Here is a 23,744-nt window from a genome sequence, read left to right as displayed (position 1 = left end):
ACCAGGGACACCGAAGCACCGGGGAACATGAAATTTGGTGGGCATGTAGCCCCACTAGACTTCTACGGAAAAATTTTGTTTGGTCCCCGGGGGCCACAACACCCCCCCCCCCCCCCCCCCCCCCGCGCTGGGCCCCCCCAAACCCCCAAAAATGCACTGGATGCAAATAACTACCTGAACCGTGGCACCGAGGATGAAGACATTTTTATGGTATGTTGCTCTTAAGGGCCCACATCAACCTAGCCCATAATCACTCATTTGTGATTATTTTCATTTGTGAAAATGAAAATGCAATATTATTCTGCTTTAATCGCCCCTATCTTCAGTGGAGATGTTCAGAACTGCACCATATTTCATGTGTATGATTAACTTGACATCCTCTGGGGGTATCCTCTGCTAAGTTTTGTAGAATTTCATCCATGGGGGGGTATAAAATAAATTCATTTATGTGCACATTTAGTGACTGTACACTCATCGGCCTGTAGATGGTGCTGTTGAGCGACGGGTTGCTGGTTTAGGATGATACTGTCACACACACACATGCAGGAATACAAACAAACGCAAGCATGCACACACACTGACATCCACACGCACAGACACACACCCATACACACACATACAAATCCACATGCACAGACACACACACACAAACACACACGCGCACACATGTACGCACACATACATACACGCACAGACACACACACACACACACACACAGACACACACATACACAAACACACACACATACACACACACACACACACACACACACACACACACACAGACAGACATGCACATACTATTACTTTTTTTAGGTATATACATAAACACGCAATACAGCCAAATTACTCCACGTCATTTATTTTTGTGGAAAGCCAGTGCAGGCCTGAGCGGCGGTCATATTTTGTACCGCGATGCGGTACATCTAGTTAAATTGTTCATACAGCCATAATGAAAACAATAAATAGTGAAATATTTGCTTTACTTATGCCCTTCTCTGATCAACAAAAAAAATTGTCGTCTACTAAAACAGATGTCAATTTAGTCATTGTAAACTTAAAAAGAAATAAATACAAAAATGTTGATGAAATTGAAAGGATATTTTCATATAAAAAGAAAAACTAATTAGCAACAGTCTCATGCATGATGAATTTATGTAAGTCATTATTATGACAACCAATGTGAACCTGTTAACAAATGGACTGCAGTCTGAAAAGGGAAAAATCAGATCTCACTAGCAGACTTAATCATTAGAAAAAATCAGGTAATTTCCCTGCAGTGTGAACAACGCCTCACAGTTTCGGCATAGCTGTAAATGATCTAATTCAGATAACGATTCAGTGTGGCGAAGAGTGGGTCTAATTACACTACAGCTATTAGCCATCCACATTTAAGTATTTTCTGAATCGGTTATACAGAAATAGCTGGACTAAATGTTATTCCTGCCTGGACAGCAGATAAGCTGCTGTAATAATCAGATAACTTGCTGATGTTTGTCCCTGCGCAGACAATAATTAGAGGGCATTTCATTTTAATGCTCAAGTGTGTTTTTCAGCACTGTTTGAACCTTCCCGATTGCAGTCCTCAACTATTATTTGCATGTTCACCTAATAAAATTGGAAATATCCCCAAATGGCAAAAAGGAGTGATATAAAAGTCTTCCACCAACAACACTAAAATCCGCTTTTGCTTGTGCTTTCTTAATACACATTCCTGGTGTTATTGTGCATGTCGCATCCATTCATGCATGTTATTTCAAAGAAAAAAAATCTGCAGCATTTTTAGGAATGCAGCACGCATCATATGAGGCTACATTTTTCAAAATGACAACTGAAGACACATTGTAGCTATTTTCCAAAGCAGTTTAGTAGCAAAGAACACTTCTTTGCTCAACATGAAGCAGCATTCAAAATCCATTTTACTTTCAAAATGGAATGCATTTCTGAGTGAAACAGGATATACAGTGTGTGTGTGTGGTGTGGTGGGGGGGCGGGGGGTGGAAAATAAAGGGATGTGGGTGATGTCAGCCAAAAATAATCACTGCAGAGGCAGTACAAGTTATAAAAAAAAAAAAAAAAAAAATCACATTATTTTTTTCTTTGAAATAACATGCATGAATGGATGCACCATGCACAATAACACCAGGAATGTGTATTAAGAAAGTAAATAGGGTCATTTTTGATTTCATATTGAATTTAATGTTTAAATTAGACTCCCAAGCCGTTGAGACTCACGTCTCAAACTCAGGCTCTCGGGTATAACCATGCAGACACAGATACACACACCAGAATACAAATGGATAAAGTAATTAAAAAAAAAGCCTTTTAGGGGACTGGAAGTGCAATTGAAACAAAAATCTGCCTGGCTCGCCCATTCTTTTTTGGACTCTCTGACCGAGGTCTCCCTGCCCACCCCCCCTCCCTCCGTTCTTGGTTTCTCCAGCTTCAGCTGAATGCACGGCTGATTGAATCTGCCTCTGATTCAGTGAGCTCTCTGCCAGAAAATCAGTCAATTAAAATGGCCAAGGGCCATAGCTCCGCCAACAAGACTGAAAAAAAAAAACAATAACAGTCCGCAGTCAGCACAACAGAAAAATCTGCAAAATCAGAGGCAAATTAATATAGCAGCTGAGGGGAGACCTCATCAACAAAGTCTACACAAGGGGAGATGGAGATAAGGAAAGGATAGGATAGACCACATAATCAGGAAGATAACACTGTACAATGATAGCTTTTTGCTTATAACTAGAAGGGAAATGTCAGGCCAGCTGTAGACAGTTCTCAGAGCAATCAGACAATGCTTTGTACACTGTACAAAATTATTCTAATAAATAATGGATTTTTTTACAGAAAATGTACTTGATTATTGCAGTTAAGGTTACAAGCAAGTTCCCTTTCGAGGGAACATCGACGACATGTTATGTCGCTGACACAATGGGAACACCTTCAGAGCGTGCCGGTGTCTGAAACAAGTGGATTAGCTAATTCTACAAGCTCCGATTGACAATGACAACGTCAGGTGACATCCCGGAGTATGTGACTATGTTTATATACACGTTTATATATACGTTTATGCACGATCGACATTCAGATTCTTTGTCTTTAGAAGCTGCATGTTGCTACTGTGTGCTCTGCCAAGTCTCTTGTCTGTTAGTGCTAAAAGCAAGTTTGCCCATCTTCTGTCTTTGTCTGTCTTTGTTAGTAGGGTAAAAAAAGAAAGAAAATATCTAAGTGTGAAAGATATAAGGATAAAGAGGGGTTAACAACCACACTTACAGACCGTATGTTCTGCCATGCACCCGATATATGATGACGGTCGTTATGGGAGTGGAGCATGCTAGATCAGCTCTCGAGGGAGCTGACTGCCCTCACTGCAAGTCATTCACTGTGAGGAAGCTCCGCTCTAGCCTCACCCTCTTTAATACAGATGGGAGTCTGACAGCTGTGCCTCGTGGTTCAGGTCCCACATCCACTGAGACAGCGTGTCTATTCAGATCATGCGGCTCATAAATGTAGCTCGTAGCGGAGCTCGAGACAGGCAGTGTCCTATCTCTTGGCCTTTCTACGGACTCCGACGGTCCGATTCCAGATCTGGAAGCTTGCTCTGCGATTTCTTCCGGGCAGGATGAGGATCTGCCGTGAGAGGGGTCCAGTGTGCGGCTGGTGGGCAGCCCTCGTTTTCGAAATCTTACGTGGAGCAGCTCGAGGTCGTCACTCTGACTAAACAAGAGAAGCACCTTGAAGCAAGTTTGATGACCATTTTCTCACCAGCGGTCGGGCCCAACTGTCCAAAACAAACCTCCTGTTCTTTCCCGAATTAAATATCGAAGTCGTGGAAAGCCCGTACTCATCCTGTGTTTATAGCCCGACGATGTCGGATTATTTGACTATTGTCGGGTTCAATGAGCATGGGTATAAGTCGATACCTCGGGTGGAAGAGGTATCTATCCCCCACATTAGCTCCCAGGAGTCCTGGCAAGGGTTCGTCAGGAAGGGGTGTTTGTCTACTACTTCCCTGTTCTGGCTGGCCAGAGTATGGTTCACAGACTTAGTGTCTCTCCTGGAAGGCTCTCCTCAGGAGATTCTGACCAGGAGGGACCATCTGTCCCAGGCTCAGAGGACAGTCTTTCACCCCCGGCAAGAGACCTGGAAACTGTTGGTCTGGCCCCTGAGGGGGTTGCAGATACCATTCTTAACTCCAGGGCTCCATCCACTAGGAAACTGCATGCTTCCTAGTAGATTCTTCCCTGCAATACTTGCCACACATAGATGAAAGATATATCTTTAGAAAGCTCAGAGTGTACACTTTTAAATGAAGTAATTCATATCGAAAACAAATATTTACTGTTTATGTAATTCCTATGAAACCAACAATCTTCCCTGTCTGACCTCATTATTTTTTAATGTGGCAACACCCATGCGCTGTGCAAGGTCTTATGGTAATTGTCCACATGAGCCAACAAAATTCCATAGTGAGGAGCGGCTCGATCGCTTCAATATATGGTCTCTGCAAACACTGTTTGAGTCACTTACGATGTGCATTTGAAAAGCAAAACACACCAAACATGAAGAACACAGATAAACCATATTTTGGCGCAGTCTTGTGTTTATTGTCTTCATAATTAATAAGTCAAAGCATTTCTATCTTCTTTTTATTCAGCTACAGAGATAGCTGTATTAGGGATTTCCTGGAGCGTCATAAGTTATGTGTTTTTAAAGCATAATGTGTTTTTAGTGCTCAAAAATGCTCTCACCTCAATATAAAAAAAGAAAGTAAATTTATGATCATTTTCTATATTGAAGTGTTGCTTTGTAATTATTTAGTTATAGGCCACCTGCATTTTTCCCGTAAAATAAAAGTTTTCTGTAAAGAAAATTATTATTCTTATTTTAATTACTATATAATTTTATTTATTCTTAAATACAATCGTTTTTATTTTTAATAATGAAATAGTGTCATTACAATAGGAATCATTATTATTTATTATATTTTTATTCAGTTCTACTACTAATAATAATCATAACAATTATTATAAGTCATACTGATCTATAAGCACCAAATTTTGGGGCCAAATAGTGTAGCCCTACAAGTAAGTACAACAAACCTGGAGTTCTTTATCATTTTTTTGTGAATGTTAAATTGCAAAATCAAAATTTCAACCAGTCTGTAACACAGATTGAGCACTCTCATAAGCCTACATCTACAATCACTGAAAATGGCTGCAAATCTTTGGCAATGAACACCCCCACAGCCTTTGTTATTTTTTTGTGTCTCTCGGAACCAGTTGGGTATGTATACTGGAAGAAATCAGCGAGAGACTGTTGCTTTTTGGATAACTATTACCTGCTCTGATATCCTGCTTTCAGACGGTGATTTTGTTGGGTGATGGCGGCGCAGATGTGCAGTAATGTTGAAAGTGTTTTCATTTGAGAAGGCGACACGTGTAAAACATTGCTTGCACAGGTTTTTCATCTTCGCTTAACGGCAAAACCGAAATGTCCCCACACCACATATTTGAAAGACGGTGGTGCTTCCCTGTACTTGCAGCCTCACTTCCCCGTTCGCCATGCAAGGTTAAGCGCTCTTTCGAGCATAGCGATTGGATATTTACTCGCGGGGAGGCATTTCCTCACCTCAGAGCGTAGACTCACAGGCACACACAAACAGAGCCAATTCAGAGAGAAATAAAACAAACAGAAATTATTTAAATGTAAAACCAAACAAAACCGTAGATGTCGTGGATGTCAAGCAAATCTGCAATCATGCTGGTGACATTTATGGCTGTTTGCTGAGAAGACTGTGACCCTAGACACAAAGGCAAGAGGTTTCCAGTTGGGCAGTGTTATTTCAAGAACACTATTGACATATAACTGCATATCATGTTCATTCAAATATTATTTTGATAATGACAGAAATAGGGAGTTGACTTTAAAGTACTCTTATGAACATTAGATTGGCTGAAATGTGTGCCCACGGTGGTTCCACTGTGAATGTGTAAAAAAACTGTGAAAGAAAAAAACTAGATCTGCTCTATTTGCAGAAAGTGAAATGGACATTCTCCCTGATTTAATCAGATTATTTAAATGGAATTTAAGTGGTGTTTTATTTACTGTGTCGAGTTCTTTTAATAAATTTGTTGAACACTACGCATAAGGGATTTCTTTCCTAACCTAAAAGTTACAGTTTTGGTCTCATTTGAAGACCAGAACATAAAGTAAGATGGATACATAGACAAACTGTGTCATATTGACACATGATTGTGTCTTTTAAAAGTGAAATTAGGGTTTGCCCAATATGGGTAATGACAATACTAATGTGTCTATTTTCACAATTTTCTCAGCAAACACTCTTCACAGTCAGACATGTCTTGTGAACAGTTGAGCTGGGGAGGCCAGTATAATTTCGGCAGGTGAACATTAATACTGCCAAAATAACACTGCCCAACCGAAAACCTCTTGCCTTTGTGTCTAGAGTCACAATCTTCTCAGCAAACACTCTTCATAGCCAGAAATGTCACCAGCATGAATGTGATGTGCTTGTGAACCTGCACAGTGGAGCTGGGGAGGGCAGAATCATTTCGGCAGGTGTATTGTTAACAATTGTAAAATAGATATTACATTTGATATGCTATGGCAAGGCGTAATGTACAGGCAGCAGAGATGAGTTTCCCTTTCTTGAAGTGAGTAATGCCATCCACAGACATACTTACTGCACTCATTAACTTAGCTCACACATTCCCTTACATTTTCAAATTTGTCTGCATCCTATAGTGTCTATCTACAACAAATCTGCTACTTTTTGTCTTGTTCTAAATAATTTTACAAATTTAAGTTAGTACAACTGTATGTGTAAAACATATCCAAATAAATTAAGATGCATTTAAAGGTATAGCGGAGGATCTTTCCAAATTTTAGATAAGACCCGCCCTCTCCACTTTTTGAAAAGTTTGATTGATTCACCAGAATGATTGACAATTAGGAGGACCAATAGTATAGGTTACCCACCAGGAAGTAAAACATCCTCCGCTATACCTTTAATAATACATACAAAAATATATAGAAATAAAACTATATCCCTAAGTGGAGTATTCATTTCAGTTAAACTATTTTCACTACTACTTGCAGAATGAAATTCCTTTAAGACTTGTTCCACGTGCCGTACACTTACACATAACAGCCTATTGCACATACTGTACATATATTACACAATATAGCTACACAAATGCAAATTATACACATACATAATATGAACTGCAATGCTAAACACAGAGTGTGAGTCACAATCATGTAGCCAGAGCCGAGCAGCCCTATACGCACACTACGCAAGTTGCGTAGGGCCCCGCAAATTCCTCAAGGCCCCGCCTCCCCCTTGTGTCAAAGCCTCTATGGTCAAAGCACGTCAATCTAAGTTTACAACATCAATGAGAAAATTAGGCAGAACTATCCTTCTGCTCACAAAAAAAAAAAAAAAAAAAAAACATTACAGTGAATTGCGGGCACAACAATGTCGGCCACTTCCAGGGCTGTGTTCTGTGACTTTGTGCCTGACAAAAAAAGTGAGAGTGAAATACAACTATTTATTACGTTTGATAAACGACAAAGGGCAACGGTGTTTGTTTATAAACTGCAGCTCGGAAACCACGTTGCACGTTAACATATGCGCGTGCACGAAATGAAACGCGCACTTTCCAGGAAAACATCTGGGGACCAGTACAATATGGATGTGATCGCACTCCTCATTTTAGGCATACATACTTTTAAACCAAGACAATGATTATCTAGTCTCCAAGTCAGTTTAGTTACAACTCTGCAATAAAGCAAGATGGAAAGCAGTGTATTGAAATTGACTATTGATTTAGGTTATATTGCATTTAAAATGTTGATTGGCTGGACAAACTGGTCAATGCATCCCTCAGTAAAAAATAACCATCAAGTACTGCTTTTATTACTTAAAACATAGTGAAATGCTATAGCAAGCCATTTTTGATTTCATTAATTCACAGGATGCATTTTTGATATCTTTTTTGAATAATTAAATTTGTACTATTTAAAATGTGAATTCTTGATATTAAGAATGTACTTTTTCTAGTAACAATGTCTATTTCTGATATCAGGAATTACATTTTCATTAGTACTAGTTAAGGGAGGGAGGATTGTAGTGGGAGCACTGGGGTGTCAGGTGTGACTGTGTGGCAATGGCACACGCTTTTTTACATGGCTCAGGGGTCAGGTAGGAGGGCCCCTTAACAGAATTTTGCTTAGGGCCCCAGGGAGGTCAAGACCGGCTCTGCATGTAGCTAAATGTAAAACACTGTGTTTTGAAAAAAAGCCTACTCAAAAAAATACGTACACTGTTACTGTTGAAGCCTCTTATTACTTTTCTTGATGCTTTCTTGAGTGTTCAATGTTATTGTGCTGTAAACTGGATGGAAAAGATTGGTTAATTTTATATATTTTTTGCGTCATTTTACTTAATTGAACGAACCATCTGCATGCCTCTGCTCAGCCATGGAGCCTTGATCTAGAGACCTACACGGGACGGATTTTTCTGTCCCGCTCCCGCAAAAATATATGTTACCTTCTCCCGCTCCCGCCCACAACATTCATGTTTTGTCCCGCTCCTGCCCGCAAAAGCCTGCATAAAAGTATAAATAGTTTTTTTTTATGTGCATCCATGAAATAGCCTACTTTCAATTTGTGTCACCACAACCTACACATCAGCATAAATGCTCCTGATAATTTATTTGTCATTAAAGCATCAACATTCAAAATCCACAGTTAATTTAACATTAAAGCAAGCAGGTGACTACGTGCATGTTTTGGCATGACAGCTACCTTAATAATTCCTAAAAGCTAACATCTCAGGTCATCGCGATCTCACAAAGCTCTGTTATTAAAGCTGGCAGCACAATAACTCTTTTATAATGTCTACTTTGTTTGTTATAATCAGAGGATATGATTTATGAATAGAAACTCTGCCTGTAGCCTATATCGAGTTGTTCTTGTTGATTTTGTGCCACAGATGAATAACTATTTATAAATTTTTTTATGTTTCATTTTTTTATATTTATATCTTGCGGGAGTCCCGCAAATAGTTTTATTCTCCCTCAACCTACACACACACGAGTACCTTACCGCCCGCACTCGCCCATCTAGTCCTGCGCCGCACTCTGTTGCTTTGGGTCCCGCGGGAGTGCAGGTCTCTACCTTGATCTGTGTCTCGAGCAGATGACGTAACTTTGAGGGAGGTGTAGCCAGACCCATTTTACACGCCCCAGTCCCTTGACTCCACCCGCATGTCAAAACAATGGCACAAAAAAAATGTGGAGAAAACGGTATTGCGAGCTCACACTTGACTGAATCGCAGAAAAGTGTTGCACATGAATTAGTAGGTGGACATGGAAAATATGTGTTGCTAAATCATTGCTGCTAAAAATCTGTTGCAGAGATAAAATAGGATCAAAGTTCTTAAGCTTATTTTACAGCTGTCAAAAAAGTATTGCCCAATACTTTATTTTTCTTTCGCAAAACTATTATTTTCTTTTGCAGTACTTTATTGATTTGCAAATATACGTGGCATGGATTTGACTCATTTCAGCTGTCATTGATTTTTTTAAATTAATTATATATTTATTCTTGCTCTGTTTTATTTTTATTTTACGATTCTTTTTATTTGCGAAACATTTTTTCTCTCTTGGTACTTTATTTTCTTTTGCATTTCTGTATCTTAGTTTGCAAAACTTTATTTTCTTTTGCAATACTTTATTGTTTTGCAAATATATGTGGCATGGATTTGCCTCCATAAGATCTATTTACAATAATCTCCCACAGACACTTTTACAAAACAAACCCCATCATCTTAGTGGTGAAGAGGTTTCCCATATCGCATCACAATGACTATAGCAACATTGTTCCCTTAAGAGTTCTGAGAGGGTGGTGATGTCACATGTCAAGGTCATCCAAACAGCCACAAACTAAAATACCAGCATGAACCACTTGATTTAGGAGGCTGTTGTGTTTTCTATCCATAACACAAGTTCAAGAACTTATTGAACATCATAGCATTCAACAATCATGAAAAGATTGCATTGCTGACAAAAATCTACACTTGCACTAAAGTGCCTCAGTCTATAACAGCTTCAGGCAACCATGGTCCAAAATTGGACATATTGTCCCTTTGTCAACAATCCAGGTGTCTAGAGCACAGTGGTTGAGTGATACTATATGTTCCAGTAAAATATGGTAGATTATACATTTTGAGGTTGATAAAAAAAATTATGTTATGTTCTCTTCTGCCCACCAAGGCTGCTTTTATTTGAACAAAGATACAGTAAAAACAGTACATTTCAGCAGCCATTATTCCATTATTCAGTGTCGCATGATCCTTCAGAAATCATTCTAACATGCTGATTTGGTGCATTTCTCATTATTATTGGCTAATTTGATATAACATGGATAATTTCATGTGCACATAAAGTAAATGTCAATGTTATCTATCTGTTAAAGTTAACATTTCCCCACCATTGAAGGAAATTTTCATCATTTGTGAGAAAGCACTTCCCCACCATTGACAGAATTTTCCGGCTTTCCGGAAGGGGGCAGAAACAAGCTTCTTCTATGCAAAGAAGATGCAGAAACAAGTGATATCATGTGTGCTCATATGAATCTGCAAAATAATTGCGATCATCAACATTAAACATCATATGAATCAAAACTGCCTAATGTTACTGAATGAAATGTCGACCCAGGACAAGCTAAAAGACTGTGCAAGCATTAGGGGTGTTGATGGACTCGATCTACTCCATCTATGTTTTGATCATTGTACTGAATCTGATCTGGATGTAGTCTTTAACAAAGACGTGATTTTCTCAGCTTTTTGCAAAAAATTTTGCTTTTTTATTAAACTTATCTACATTCAAGTATTGATCAAAAAAAAGAATGCATGAAGCTAGAATAAAACGTTTTGTTTTTGTTTAAAAGCAGAGGATCTGTTCTTTCTTTTGATATACTGCATGTGCGTGTATTTGGGCATGAGCAAAACATTTTGCCCAATATGCGCAATCCCACATCGAAATTCAAGCCCTGTAACACCAACAATATTCATCTGGAACAAATGAAACGAGTGAGTGAGGGGAGGCGAGTTTGTATGTCAACTCGCTGTCGGAGAGAGCGCAGCTGGTATATGAGTAATGGAAAATATGGTATGTGGAAAATGAGTATTGGAAGCGTTTCAGATATTTCAGTATCGATATGTATTGAAAAATCTATATTCTTGACAACACTATATTTCACTTATTTCAGATGCCTTTTTAAAGTCTACAAATGAAACATTTATATATTATATATACACTCACCTAAAGGATTATTAGGAACACCTGTTCAATTTCTCATTAATGCAATTATCTAATCAACCAATCACATGGCAGTTGCTTCAATGCATTTAGGGGTGTGGTCCTGGTCAAGACAATCTCCTGAACTCCAAACTGATTGTCAGAATGGGAAAGAAAGGTGATTTAAGCAATTTTGAGCGTGGCATGGTTGTTGGTGCCAGACGGGCCGGTCTGAGTATTTCACAATCTGCTCAGTTACTGGGATTTTCACACACAACCATTTCTAGGGTTTACAAAGAATGGTGTGAAAAGGGAAATACATCCAGTATGCGGCAGTCATGTGAGCAAAAATGCCTTGTTGATGCTAGAGGTCAGAGGAGAATGGGCCGACTGATTCAAACTGATAGAAGAGCAACTTTGACTGAAATAACCACTCGTTACAACCGAGGTATGCAGCAAAGCATTTGTGAAGCCACAACACGCACAACCTTGAGGCGGATAGGCTACAACAGCAGAAGACCCCACCGGGTACCACTCATCTCCACTACAAATAGGAAAAAGAGGCTACAATTTGCACAAGCTCACCAAAATTGGACAGTTGAAGACTGGAAAAATGTTGCCTGGTCTGATGAGTCTCGATTTCTGTTGAGACATTCAGATGGTAGAGTCAGAATCTGGCGTAAACAGAATGAGAACATGGATCCATCATGCCTTGTTACCACTGTGCAGGCTGGTGGTGGTGGTGTAATGGTGTGGGGGATGTTTTCTTGGCACACTTTAGGCCCCTTAGTGCCAATTGGGCATCGTTAAAATGCCACGGCCTACCTGAGCATTGTTTCTGACCATGTCCATCCCTTTGTGACCACCATGTACCCATCCTCTGATGGCTACTTCCAGCAGGATAATGCACCATGTCACAAAGCTCGAATCATTTCAAATTGGTTTCTTGAACATGAGAATGAGTTCACTGTACTAAAATGGCCCCCACAGTCACCAGATCTCAACCCAATATAGAGCATCTTTGGGATGTGGTGGAACAGGAGCTTCATGGCCTGGATGTGCATCCCACAAATCTCCATCAACTGCAAGATGCTATCCTATCAATATGGGCCAACATTTCTAAAGAATGCTTTCAGCATCTTGTTGAATCAATGCCACGTAGAATTAAGGCAGTTCTGAAGGCAAAAGGGGGTCAAACACAGTATTAGTATGGTGTTCCTAATAATCCTTTAGGTGAGTGTATAATTCAATATTTTTTCCCCGTTACAACAGCTGTCAGATTAAAATGTTTTGCCATCACCTTGCTATTTGGTTGCACTGTATTTCATTCTTGTCATACAGACACACAGCAAGATTCTGAGCTGAAAGCATTGGTACATTTTAGAAAGTGCCACATGTGAACATGCTGTTAGTGTGAATGCGAACCAATGGCAATACATCGGAAATATGCAGAGCATAATAACTACTATTATCTTTTAAAACGTTTCCTGCTTACGCACGCATACAGTAGAAACAACAGGCCTACATTATCACATTTCTCACGGGGTCATGGGATGAGGCTGAAGGGTGGTATATGGAGACAAGGAACTCACACAGGCAGCGAGAACTCCGGAGGCTCATCGTTGACGTTGGCCATACGAAGACGCACGGTGGCTGTGCCGGTTCGGGGCACCTCGCCCTTATCCACCGCCATCACTACGAATTCATACAGGTGGTTGAGCCTCTCATAATCCAGAGGGCCTGACGGGAATATGGTGCCATGGGCTGAAATGGTGAAATCTGGACTAAGAGTGTAGTAGGTGATATCTGCATTCTGCTCCGAATCACAATCACTGGCTGATACTGCAAAAGAAAAAGAAACACAGGGCATGGGTGTTAAAACAAAAAAAGCTGCACTACAGAGAAGTGCAGAATCAGCTAATAGGATCAATCTTTATTTGAACTTCCCTGTGTAAATAGCTTGGGCATATGCGCTTATCAAATAAACGACTAGAAAGGTAATACATGACTGGAAATCAAAAGATCCCAAGCTGAGAGTCTTATTGCATCTGAAAACTACAGTAAAATGCAATACCGTTCAATAAGGTGTGAGCCTGTTTCAAATGAACTTCAGAATAAGGCACTGCATACACAGTAGCTGCTTTTCACATCAACTTAACTAGTGTCGACAAAACGGGGTAAACATTAGAGGTCGACCGATTCATCGGTTTTGCCGATATATCGGTGCAGATAATCCAATCCACACCGATAGTTTTTCTGGGTTGCGTCTGTTGCTGGAGCGGCTGAGAAGATTGCGCTGTCATTACACAGTGTCAGAGCACTGAGAAGATACTGCTGACAGAGCGAGAGCGGCCTCTAGAGGACAAATATAAACTATCACTGACACCACGTGTTGTTTATTGTAACACGTGAGGCTGCACACTAGTCTGGCTATCACCAGATCAAGCTCAATCTTTTAAGATTGAACATTGGTCTGGGGAGTCTGCTATGTATTTTCTACTGCGTGATCAACGGGCATAGTTCAAATGACTTTGATTGGATAGTCCTTCAACCAATCAGGCCAAAGATCCGGGTGACGTACTTTGCAGAGCGACACGCAAACTCCAGGCAGGAAAAGTGTAACCAAACGTGCTGATCAGCGGATTGCAGGAGCAGCAATGGAATCGAGCAATTTTTGCAGGTAAAAAAAAAAAAAAAAAAAAAAAAGTTAGTGATATTTACACCCACTTGAGCGATTTTTTTGCTAAAAATAAGCCATTGAGCATCGTTGAGAGGTTAAAAGGAATTGGACAGAGCCTCTGGAATTGGATTGGAATAAACCCGCCAATAGCGCGCCAGGTGGATTAGCCAGTTTGTGATTGGTTCCCGCAAATTTGTAAAGGAAGCAGGATAGATAAATGTACAGGTTTCCAGCCTGAGCTGCAGGGCGAAATCAAATCGCCGGCAGATCAGGCTGGGTTTACGCAGTCTAGCTGCACGCAACATGGAGATCACACATTACTGTATATGGAGAGCGCTGACACTTCAGATGCGCATTTAAAACACAGACAGCGAAACGAAACGGTGTGAATACAGAACACTAAAGTACATATTGCCATGTCATTATAAAGTAATTCATTTGTTGACTAGATGCTGCATTAGCAGAGAAAGCACAGAAGTATGTTCGCCGTCGAGTCTGAGAGGATTAACATTAGTAGTGGCTACCTCAAGCAGTTAAAACAATGTGACAAAAACACGCAAACCTGACCCAAATGTTTTATGTCGCAATTGTTACAATCTATTTGCATTAGTTTATATCCAGTTGGTCACTTGTATGCATTCATTAGCCAAATAAGTTTTTTTTCTCAGTTCTTTTTTTTTCTCACTACAATTGAAAGTTATTTTTTTATCACTACAATACATATTATTTTGATTAGATAATCATCAAGTGTTCTAAAATAGAAGGAAATAAAGTGAGTAAATAAATAAAATGTATATTATATAAAATACAATACATGTATTATAGGTCTACATTTATGTAATTTTAATGCTCTGGCCTTTGCAGATATTTAAAGATGGCTATCTTCTTTAAGTATGACTCATATGAAATGGTAACACTTTACAATAAGATTACAATTTTAGCATTAACTAAGGTTAATACATGTAGAAGTATTATTCATTGTTAGTTTGTTAATTTCAACATTTACTAATACATTTTAATAATTTTTTTTTTAATTAAATTTGTTTCTCTTATTACCTAAGTTAATGTACTATGAACTAACATGAATGATCAAGGTACAATTGTATTGCTCAAATATTATTACATGCAGTAAAAACGTATATTGCGCAATGCATATAGTTCATGAAAGCTAGCTAATACATCCTTGTTAACAAATGGGACTTGCAAAGTGTTACATATGAAATTTGCATAGGCTGTGTTTCTAGGTTATAGCTAAAGAAGCACACATTTTACTTGTAATATTTGAATGTTTAACTTATTTTCTGTACAGTTCGTTCTGTAGAACTTCTCGTTTTAATATATTCATATTTATATATTTATTTCATTTAGCACATGTAGACTTGGAATTAAGCCTTTTCCCCCGTTATTATTTGATTCACGGAACCGGACAAGAAAAATCTTAGTCTAACTCATGCATTTTAAACTTCATAAGATAATACAACTGATTATGAATACTAATAAAGAATAATAATACAGATTAGGGATGTCCCGATCCGATCCACGTCATCGGTATTGTGCCGATACTGGCACAGAACGCTAGATCGGATATTGGAGGGGAGAAAAAAATATGATCCGTTACCTATTAGGGGTGGAATGGTACATGTATTCGTACTGAACCGAAACGGTACGTGCGTCACGGTTCGGTGCATAGATTTACACGGAGAATACACGGTATAAAAATAAATAAAACTGGCATGCACATTAATTAATGTAATGCAGAACTACTGTTAGATACGCGCATAGTCATATGCGGGTTCTTTAGGGACACCTAATCTGTAGTCCCGCCTTAGCTCTGAACGCTAAATTACGGAGTATGTTTCGCTTCAAACGCTTGCTTGACGCGCGAATGGATTCAAAATGTTCAAGCGTCGAACTAGACGCGATAGACGCAAATTTGACACTCTATTCGCATTTGGTGTGAAAGCAGCATAATGAACAGGCTGCGATGTCAAGATTGCAATGCTGGAATGTGTGTGTGTGTCAAACTGTAAACTCTTGTCAAACTGTAACCTACAACTGTCACCCAACCAAAATCACACACACACACACACACACACACGCGCGCGCACTGTTTAAAAGCAAAAATTATCTAATCTTTTGGACATTCATCATATTGCATTGGTTTTCATTTCTTGTCCTAAAACTGAGCACTAATCTGTTTATTTTTAAGTTACACATTCTACATTGATTAAAAAAGAAAATCAAATGTGTTTTTAATGGTAGTATTATTTTATACAGAAATAAATTATGTATAATTCAGATGAGAATAACATTTTAAGGAAACAAATATATTGATCTGAAATATAGCAAATTAATTTTAAATTCATTCAGGCACAATTACCAAACATATCTCAAGGTCTTTTGAATAAAAGGTGGCAGTCTTTCATTATCAACTGTTGTTGTGGAATAAATACTGTAGAAGTATTTGTTCTCCATTTGAGTGAGATGTTTTTATGTGGCTAATTGAGCAAGCAAAGTGCTTCCATATATTTTATTATTATTAGTATTAGTTCAAGAATAAAATAAAAATATCGGATTGATCTCGGTATCGGCAAATAGCCAAAGCTGCGGTATCGGTATTGGAAGTGAAAAAGTGGTATCGGGACATCCCTAATACAGATACTTAGAGCCCTATTTTAACAATCTGAAACGCAAGTGTCAAGCGCAAAGCGCAAGTAACTTTGTGGGCGGGTCTCGGCGCTGTTGCTATTTTCCCGGCGGGATAAATGACTCTTGCGCCAGGCGCAAATCTAAAAGGGGTTGGTCTGAAGTAGCTTCATTATTCATAGGTGTGGTTTGGGCGTAACGTGAAATAAACCAATCAGAGCGTCATCTCACATTCCCTTTAAGAGCAGACGCGCTTTTTCCATAGCGGATTGCTATTGTAACGGCGGATTTGCCAGGCGCACGCCAGGAGCGGTTCACAGCCAAGGAGAGCGACGCTCTCGTCACGGCCGTAAAAGAGAGAAGTTACATTGAAATGGAGAAACCCACCCAAATTAACTTCCGTTAAACAGGCGTATGATCATTTGGGTAAATGTGTAAGCTAGATGTATGCTTTTATAATAAATTGTAGATCTATCTATCTATCTATCTATCTATCTATCTATCTATCTATCTATCTATCTATCTATCGTAATAATGTATGATTTGCAAAAATGAAAACTGCTGCTTCTGTGTAGATGAGAGAATCAAAGTGTATGCGCGTTGTGCACACGCTACATTGATTATGGCCAAGCATGCGCCCTTAAAATAGCATATGAATAACATGCGCAATGCGCCACTGACTTTAAAAAAAAATTTCCTGGTTAGTGGCGCAATTGTCTTCTAAACCTGCAAAATAGCATGAAGGAACGTTTGCGCCGGAACACGCCTCCTCTTTTGCGCTGAACCACCCAGGGAGCGCAAGTTCATTCCCTAGTTTAGCGACGTGCTTCTGTGGAGGGAAAAGCGCGCTTTGCGCGGGTGCAAAATAGGAATGATACATACGTCGGTGTACAAAGTAAATTGCGCTTGGTGCAAGATAGGGCCCATAATATCAAATTATGAAATTACATTAAAAATTAAATTTTAGTCTTCAGCACATTTCAGTTCAGCACTGTTTTACTTGGAGTGTTATGTTTGGTTTTAATCCCAGTATCCATTTAAAAACAATATCGGTTGAACAATCGGTTATCGGCATGAACGGTCAAACCTAAATATCGGTATCGGTATAATCCACTATCGGTCGACCTCTAGTAAACATTTCTCAAGCCGAGGTCCAGTTTTCCTGATTTTGCACTTTAGAAAGTATAAACATTAAACATTAAACATTATAAACAACATACCCAAAGACAGAAAGAAAAAAAGAAAGAAATGTTCGACTTAGACAAAAAACTGCAGAGACATCTGTTTTCGCTAGACAATAAAGAAAGCAGACAGCACGTGAACACAGAATTCAGTTCTCTTTCTTTTGAGCTTAAACGTGCACGCAAAATGAAGTCAAAATGCTGTCTCGGCATATATATATATATATATATATATATATATATATATATATATATATATTTAGAAATCCCTCTGTAAATGTCTTCATAATATATCTTTTATATCTTCCAGTATGTTAACTAGCCCAGGCACTTTCACAGATGACGTTTATAATAAAGCCTCCTTCAAGTTCTCTTGAAATTTGCTTGTTGAGTGTGTGCTCAATCAGTTCCTCCTGATCGCACCTAACAAGTCCTCGGGCCAGGTCCCAAATCCCCCTCTACCTCACTCAATTCCATCTACTGCAGTGAGGTCCATGAATTCCATCATGGGAGAAGTAAGATAAAGACAGGAAATCAAACAGGATAATTCCATAATGATACATCGGCTAAATCCTAATATTCTGCAGTACATGAAGCTAAAGTGGACCTCCAGCAATAAAATCCAGCAAACCTAAGCCATTACGAAAAAGACTGTTCCCACAGATGTTTCAATTATAAATTGTCCACCTCATACATTATGAATGCTTGATTAGATGCCACGTTACAAATTATTCTTGCAAAGTAGCCCTTATTCTGTTCTTCTGGATAGGTTTGACTGGAGCAAGCATGATATTTCATGCTGGGCAGAGATAATTGTTATGAAGCACAGTGTGCAGATGTTAGTTGGCATGCACCTGCTAATCTGCACATCTGCTGTACACCTCACCACATCACCTTTCCATCCTGCCAGGGGTCTCTGTGTTAAGCTCTCAAAATGTCTGCCAAATCCTGTTATTCTCCAGACCAGCAGCGCTTTTTTAATCTCAGTAACTTTCCAGCGTTTGTTTGTTTTGTTCTCTATTGTTTGCCGTTGTGTCTGCATATGCAGTCTGTCTATCTTCAGCAGTTGTTTTGTCCATCACTTCATTTCTGAGTTGCTTTGATAGCAGCTGTGGTTGTCTAAAATTTAATGAGAATATGAAAGCTTTTCTTATCATTGCTGAGGGCATGTGTTTTCCATTCTGTGTGTTACAAGTGCACTCTCAGGAGTTAGTATATAGACTCGAGGTTCAATGTGCAATTTAGACACATGAAAAGGCACATCAGGGGAGAAGTGCTTCAAAGGTGGTGTTAAACAGAATGATAGAGGAAGAAAATGTCATCTTCTCGTCTCATTGTGAGAAAGAGACTTTCTTCACTGGGCCATACTAGTCTCAAATTGCACGGCCATGGGTCGTCTACAGCCCGTTCATGGATTGTCCGATTGAATGCAAAACTGGAGAAAAAAAAAGAAATCACTCTAGAAAGCTCTAATCTGATTGATGAATCACACATGGAAAAAAATTATGACAGTAATTGCCGTTTCAATGAAAACATTATTGACATTTTTTTTTTTTTTTAGCAATGCACAGACAATGTTTTTGAAGAACATTTAGAAGGAATATGGCTGTTTCATATAATTCAATAATGTTTCCAATAATGTTATGGATTTACCCATTTAAACTGCATGACCACCAGTAACCTAAAGTGCTAATTCACCCAAAAGGAGAGGAGTTCAATTATGAGGTCACACAGACTCATAAATGTACAGTAAGGTATGAAGTGACTCATGTGAAATCATACAGGAGAAAATCCTGTCAGTTGAGTGTGTGAAAAAACCTTTTACAGTGCTTGCCTTGTATATTGTTGTCTGTCAATACATTTGATAATTCATACTCAAAGTAGATCTGAAATGACATTCACTAGAAGATTATTAGTTAAAACATTTCAAAATGCACCTGCAGAAAATGTTTCCAGTCATGAACTTTTCAATAAAATTTCAATAAAATATTGTGCAAAAATCTCGTCTCGTCGCGTTCTTGTGAACCCAATCTCGTGTCTAGTCTCATCTCGTGAGATAAGTGTCTCGTCACACCCCTATTATTTCCTTCTACTAAAATTAAAAGCCATTTTATTTAAATGAATGATAACCACATGATGAAATATTGAATAGATTTAAAGGAGTTTTGGTAACACTTTATTTTACAGTGCCCTTGTTGCACGTGTTACATGTAGTTACTAAAGTAAAAACGATAAATTATGCATAATTACATGCAACTAACTCTAACCAAACCCTCATCCTAACCCTTACCAATTCCTTACCAATTTTGGCAAGTGCTGCATACATGACATACCCAAAATAAAAAGGTTACTGCTCATAAGTAATTCTGAATAGAAACATAACACACATACATTTAGAAAGCCAACCCTTGAGAGTTTATAGTTCAAGACTCAAAATTAACCAGACTGTTATTAATATTGAGATATATAAGCTCAAACATATTTTGAACTACAATAATCTGGGATCACCAGTGATCCCTGACAGGTAAGGGGATAATAAGTACAAGTAGTTAATTATTATTACTCTGTACTTAAATGTATAATTACACTGTAACACGGACACCTTAAAATAAAGTTTAACCGGATTTGTTTTAACAAAAGACAAAGGATGACTTAAATTATATCTATGTCAAAATAAACACTGGCTACTATTCCAGTGTTGTTATACAACGACCTCTAGGTAACAGCTATGGTGCATTAATGTGCAGGTTCACAGACTTACCCTGCAGCAGTGACGTTGCGGTCGTGACTGTCTCAGGGACACCGTCTTTGCTATAAATGGACTGCAGGAACTCTGGAACACAGTCATTCTCGTCTGTGATGATCACTCGCACCTGTGAGGAACAAGTGAAAAGGAAGCCGGAAGGCACAAAAATAGAAAGGTGAGAAATGTTAACAAAACAATTGGGCAGATCATAATATCTGAATACCATCAGGGACAAAGTTAGCACGTGTTTCCAAGAGGCAAGATGGCTGCTGTTTCAAAAACGCCTTGCCAAAAAAGCTCTTTTAAAACAAGCATAAAAGGCCATATACTATCACTCTTTATAACCATCATCCATGTTTAATCTTTATAACCATGTTTAATCTTGCCACTTTCTCACTGCAAATTATTTGGTGTCAAGAAGTTATGTTCATACATAAGCAAGCATCTGTGCCTGAAAATGCAGTTTTGAAGTAGTGAAGAATCAAAACACAAAAGGACAAATGTCCTACAATATCACATTGGCATGCCATAGCTCTTTCTCAATTTGTTCCAAAAGCATCAGGGAAGCTGAAAGAGGCACCTAATGCCTCCCATAAGACTGAATTAAGCTGAAAGTTGCTGTCTGGAGGAGGAAAAACACTGTTTGAGTGCTTTTTCCCCTGACACTGTTGCTAAAGCTTCCTGGCAGTTGCTAAGTGACTCTAATGACCTATTCACTTCAATTTCAGAGTCTGGAAATAGACAGACCTAGTCAGAAATGGTCAAAATTGTGACAACAGTTCATAGTCTACAATGTTACTCATATATCTAACTCTAACAGAGACCATAACCCAAAAATCACATAAAATAAAATGCCTCCATAAAAGACTGAATCAAAAAGAACAAGACAGAAGGATCCCAGAGGGAAAGTTTTTGGATCTCAGTAACTGTCCAGACCCCTATTTTATAAAAATGTTCCATTGTTGGTCAAACTAATGATAACCAAAGACATTGTATCAGAAAAGAGACCTGATATGGCTGATGCAGGAAAGCAAGAAATCAGCATATTAGAATGATTTCTGAAGGATGTGTCACTGAAGACTGGAAAATTCCCCATCACAGGCATGAATTACATATTAAAATAGAAAACAGTTCATTTCATTTTAATAATACTTCACAATATTACTGTTTTAACGGCATGATAAAATAAATGCAGTCTTGGTGAGGAGAAGAAACTTATTTAAAAAACATGAAGAAATCTTGCTGACCACACATTTACATTATTTAAATTCAGATTGATTCACTAATGAATCAAACTGTCTAGTGAACTGACTGATTCATTGAAATAAACAGATTTAAAATAACAATTCACTCACATATAATATCACTATGGTATGCAAGCAAGTTTTATTCTACACAAATATTTTTAGGCAATATTTGTATAGCAGATATCATAAAACAAAATGTGGATGGATGGATGGATAGATAGACAGATCCCCATCTGCAGTTAGTTAGATAGACAGACAGACAGACAGACAGACAGACAGACAGACAGACAGACAGACAGACAGACAGACAGACAGACAGACAGACAGACAGATAGATAGATAGATAGATAGATAGATAGATAGATAGATAGATAGATAGATAGATAGATAGATAGATAGATAGATAGATAGATAGATAGATAGATAGATAGATAGATAGACAGACAGACAGACAGACAGACAGACAGACAGACAGACAGACAGACAGACAGACAGACAGACAGACAGACAGACAGACAGACAGACAGACAGACAGACAGATAGATAGATAGATAGATAGATAGATAGATAGATAGATAGATAGATAGATAGATAGATAGATAGATAGATAGATACCCATCTGCAGTTACACACTGTGCCATGCACTGTTTTGTAACATTCCCAAGCTAATAGCTAATAGCTGGGATTTTGGCTGGCCTGCCTCAGGCCAGGACAGATGTATGGATCACTGAGCAGCCAAATCAAGTCGTGATGAGGCGAGACTACATCCTCCAGGGGAATAATATTGTATGAGGCATGAATGGGACTGCTGGGTATCTCTTTGATTTCAGCTAAATTGTTGCCCTTACATTTCCCACAGTGCCACAAACCTCTCCTTTATTTTTTTTATTTTTTTTCAGTCTAAGTGACCATAATTTCAATGGAAGGCATAAATAATATGAATAGTATCATCAATGTGTCTTAATTAAAGGACAAATGGAAATTATGTTCACACTGGAATACTTCTGATGAGACCCTTTCTCTTTCTTTCTTTCTTTTTCTCTCTTTACATGCAATAATTCTACATAGACACAAATAGACCTCAACACTTTACGCACAAAACTCAACCACAGTGAAAATCAACTAATATAAATAACTAAAATGATGGGTTCTTAACATCACCAAACAATAGCTAACAGTTATGATAAAAAAAAAAAAACTGCTAGAGCAACATAAATAAAGCTAGCAAGTAGTAAAACAATAAGATTATAACACACTAACCGCATAATTTATTCATGTTGCAATGCTGGGAGTTGTTTGTTCAGACAACTCTATTTGGCTAGTTGGGAAAACATTTATGTGAATTATGTTGGTCTTGGATGCATTTTTACAGAGATTCACAGTAATTCACATTTCACCAGTAGCTATGACCCCACATTCAAAATAAAATTGTTTAACTGTCTATCAAGCTAGCAAGATTGCTAGCTATCTTTTAGAGCATATACATTTTTTGCATAAATAAAAAATGACTGGATGGAGAGCTAAAAGCGTACAAATCTCTGAAATCATACACTTATATTTCTGTGGATGAGTGAATGACGTGAATAATTTACCTTCATACTATCAGTTATGATGAAGAATCAAAACAGTTATTATGGCATCTTTAATCATCGTTTCCCCATATTTATTTTTATTTTTTATTATTGATTTCTTGTTGCTATACAAGCACCTAGAGCAACCTATTGAGACTGGGAAATAAATAAGATATTGAATAAAGGTTATATTTCTACTAACATCAAAAATCCCATATATTACCCATGAAATTTTATTCTGAAAGTAATAAAGTTAGTCTTGTGAACCAAGAGATAATGAATCATTTTGTAGTGAAGTCAAACTCTAAACAGTAATGGATTAACATCAGCAGCAAAGACAGACA

The 23,744-nt window shown here is 38.3% G+C and overlaps 1 protein-coding gene across 1 annotated transcript in view; it reads right to left on the bottom strand.

Annotated features, from left to right (window-relative positions):
* LOC309492798 (neural-cadherin) overlaps positions 1-23,744 on the bottom strand; it is a 290,251-nt gene that overhangs the window by 143,111 nt on the left and 123,396 nt on the right. The window contains exons 5-6 of the mRNA XM_082161808.1: positions 20,598-20,709; positions 12,922-13,171 (exon numbers count right to left, since the gene is read on the bottom strand). Of these exons, the coding sequence (XP_082017934.1) occupies positions 12,922-13,171; positions 20,598-20,709 (362 nt within the window). The remainder of the gene's footprint in view (positions 1-12,921; positions 13,172-20,597; positions 20,710-23,744) is intronic.

This window comes from Leuciscus leuciscus (assembly GCF_965113295.1).
Source record: "Leuciscus leuciscus genome assembly, chromosome: 2".
NCBI lineage: Eukaryota > Metazoa > Chordata > Actinopteri > Cypriniformes > Leuciscidae > Leuciscus > Leuciscus leuciscus.
This window is presented reverse-complemented; position numbering and strand designations above follow the sequence as displayed.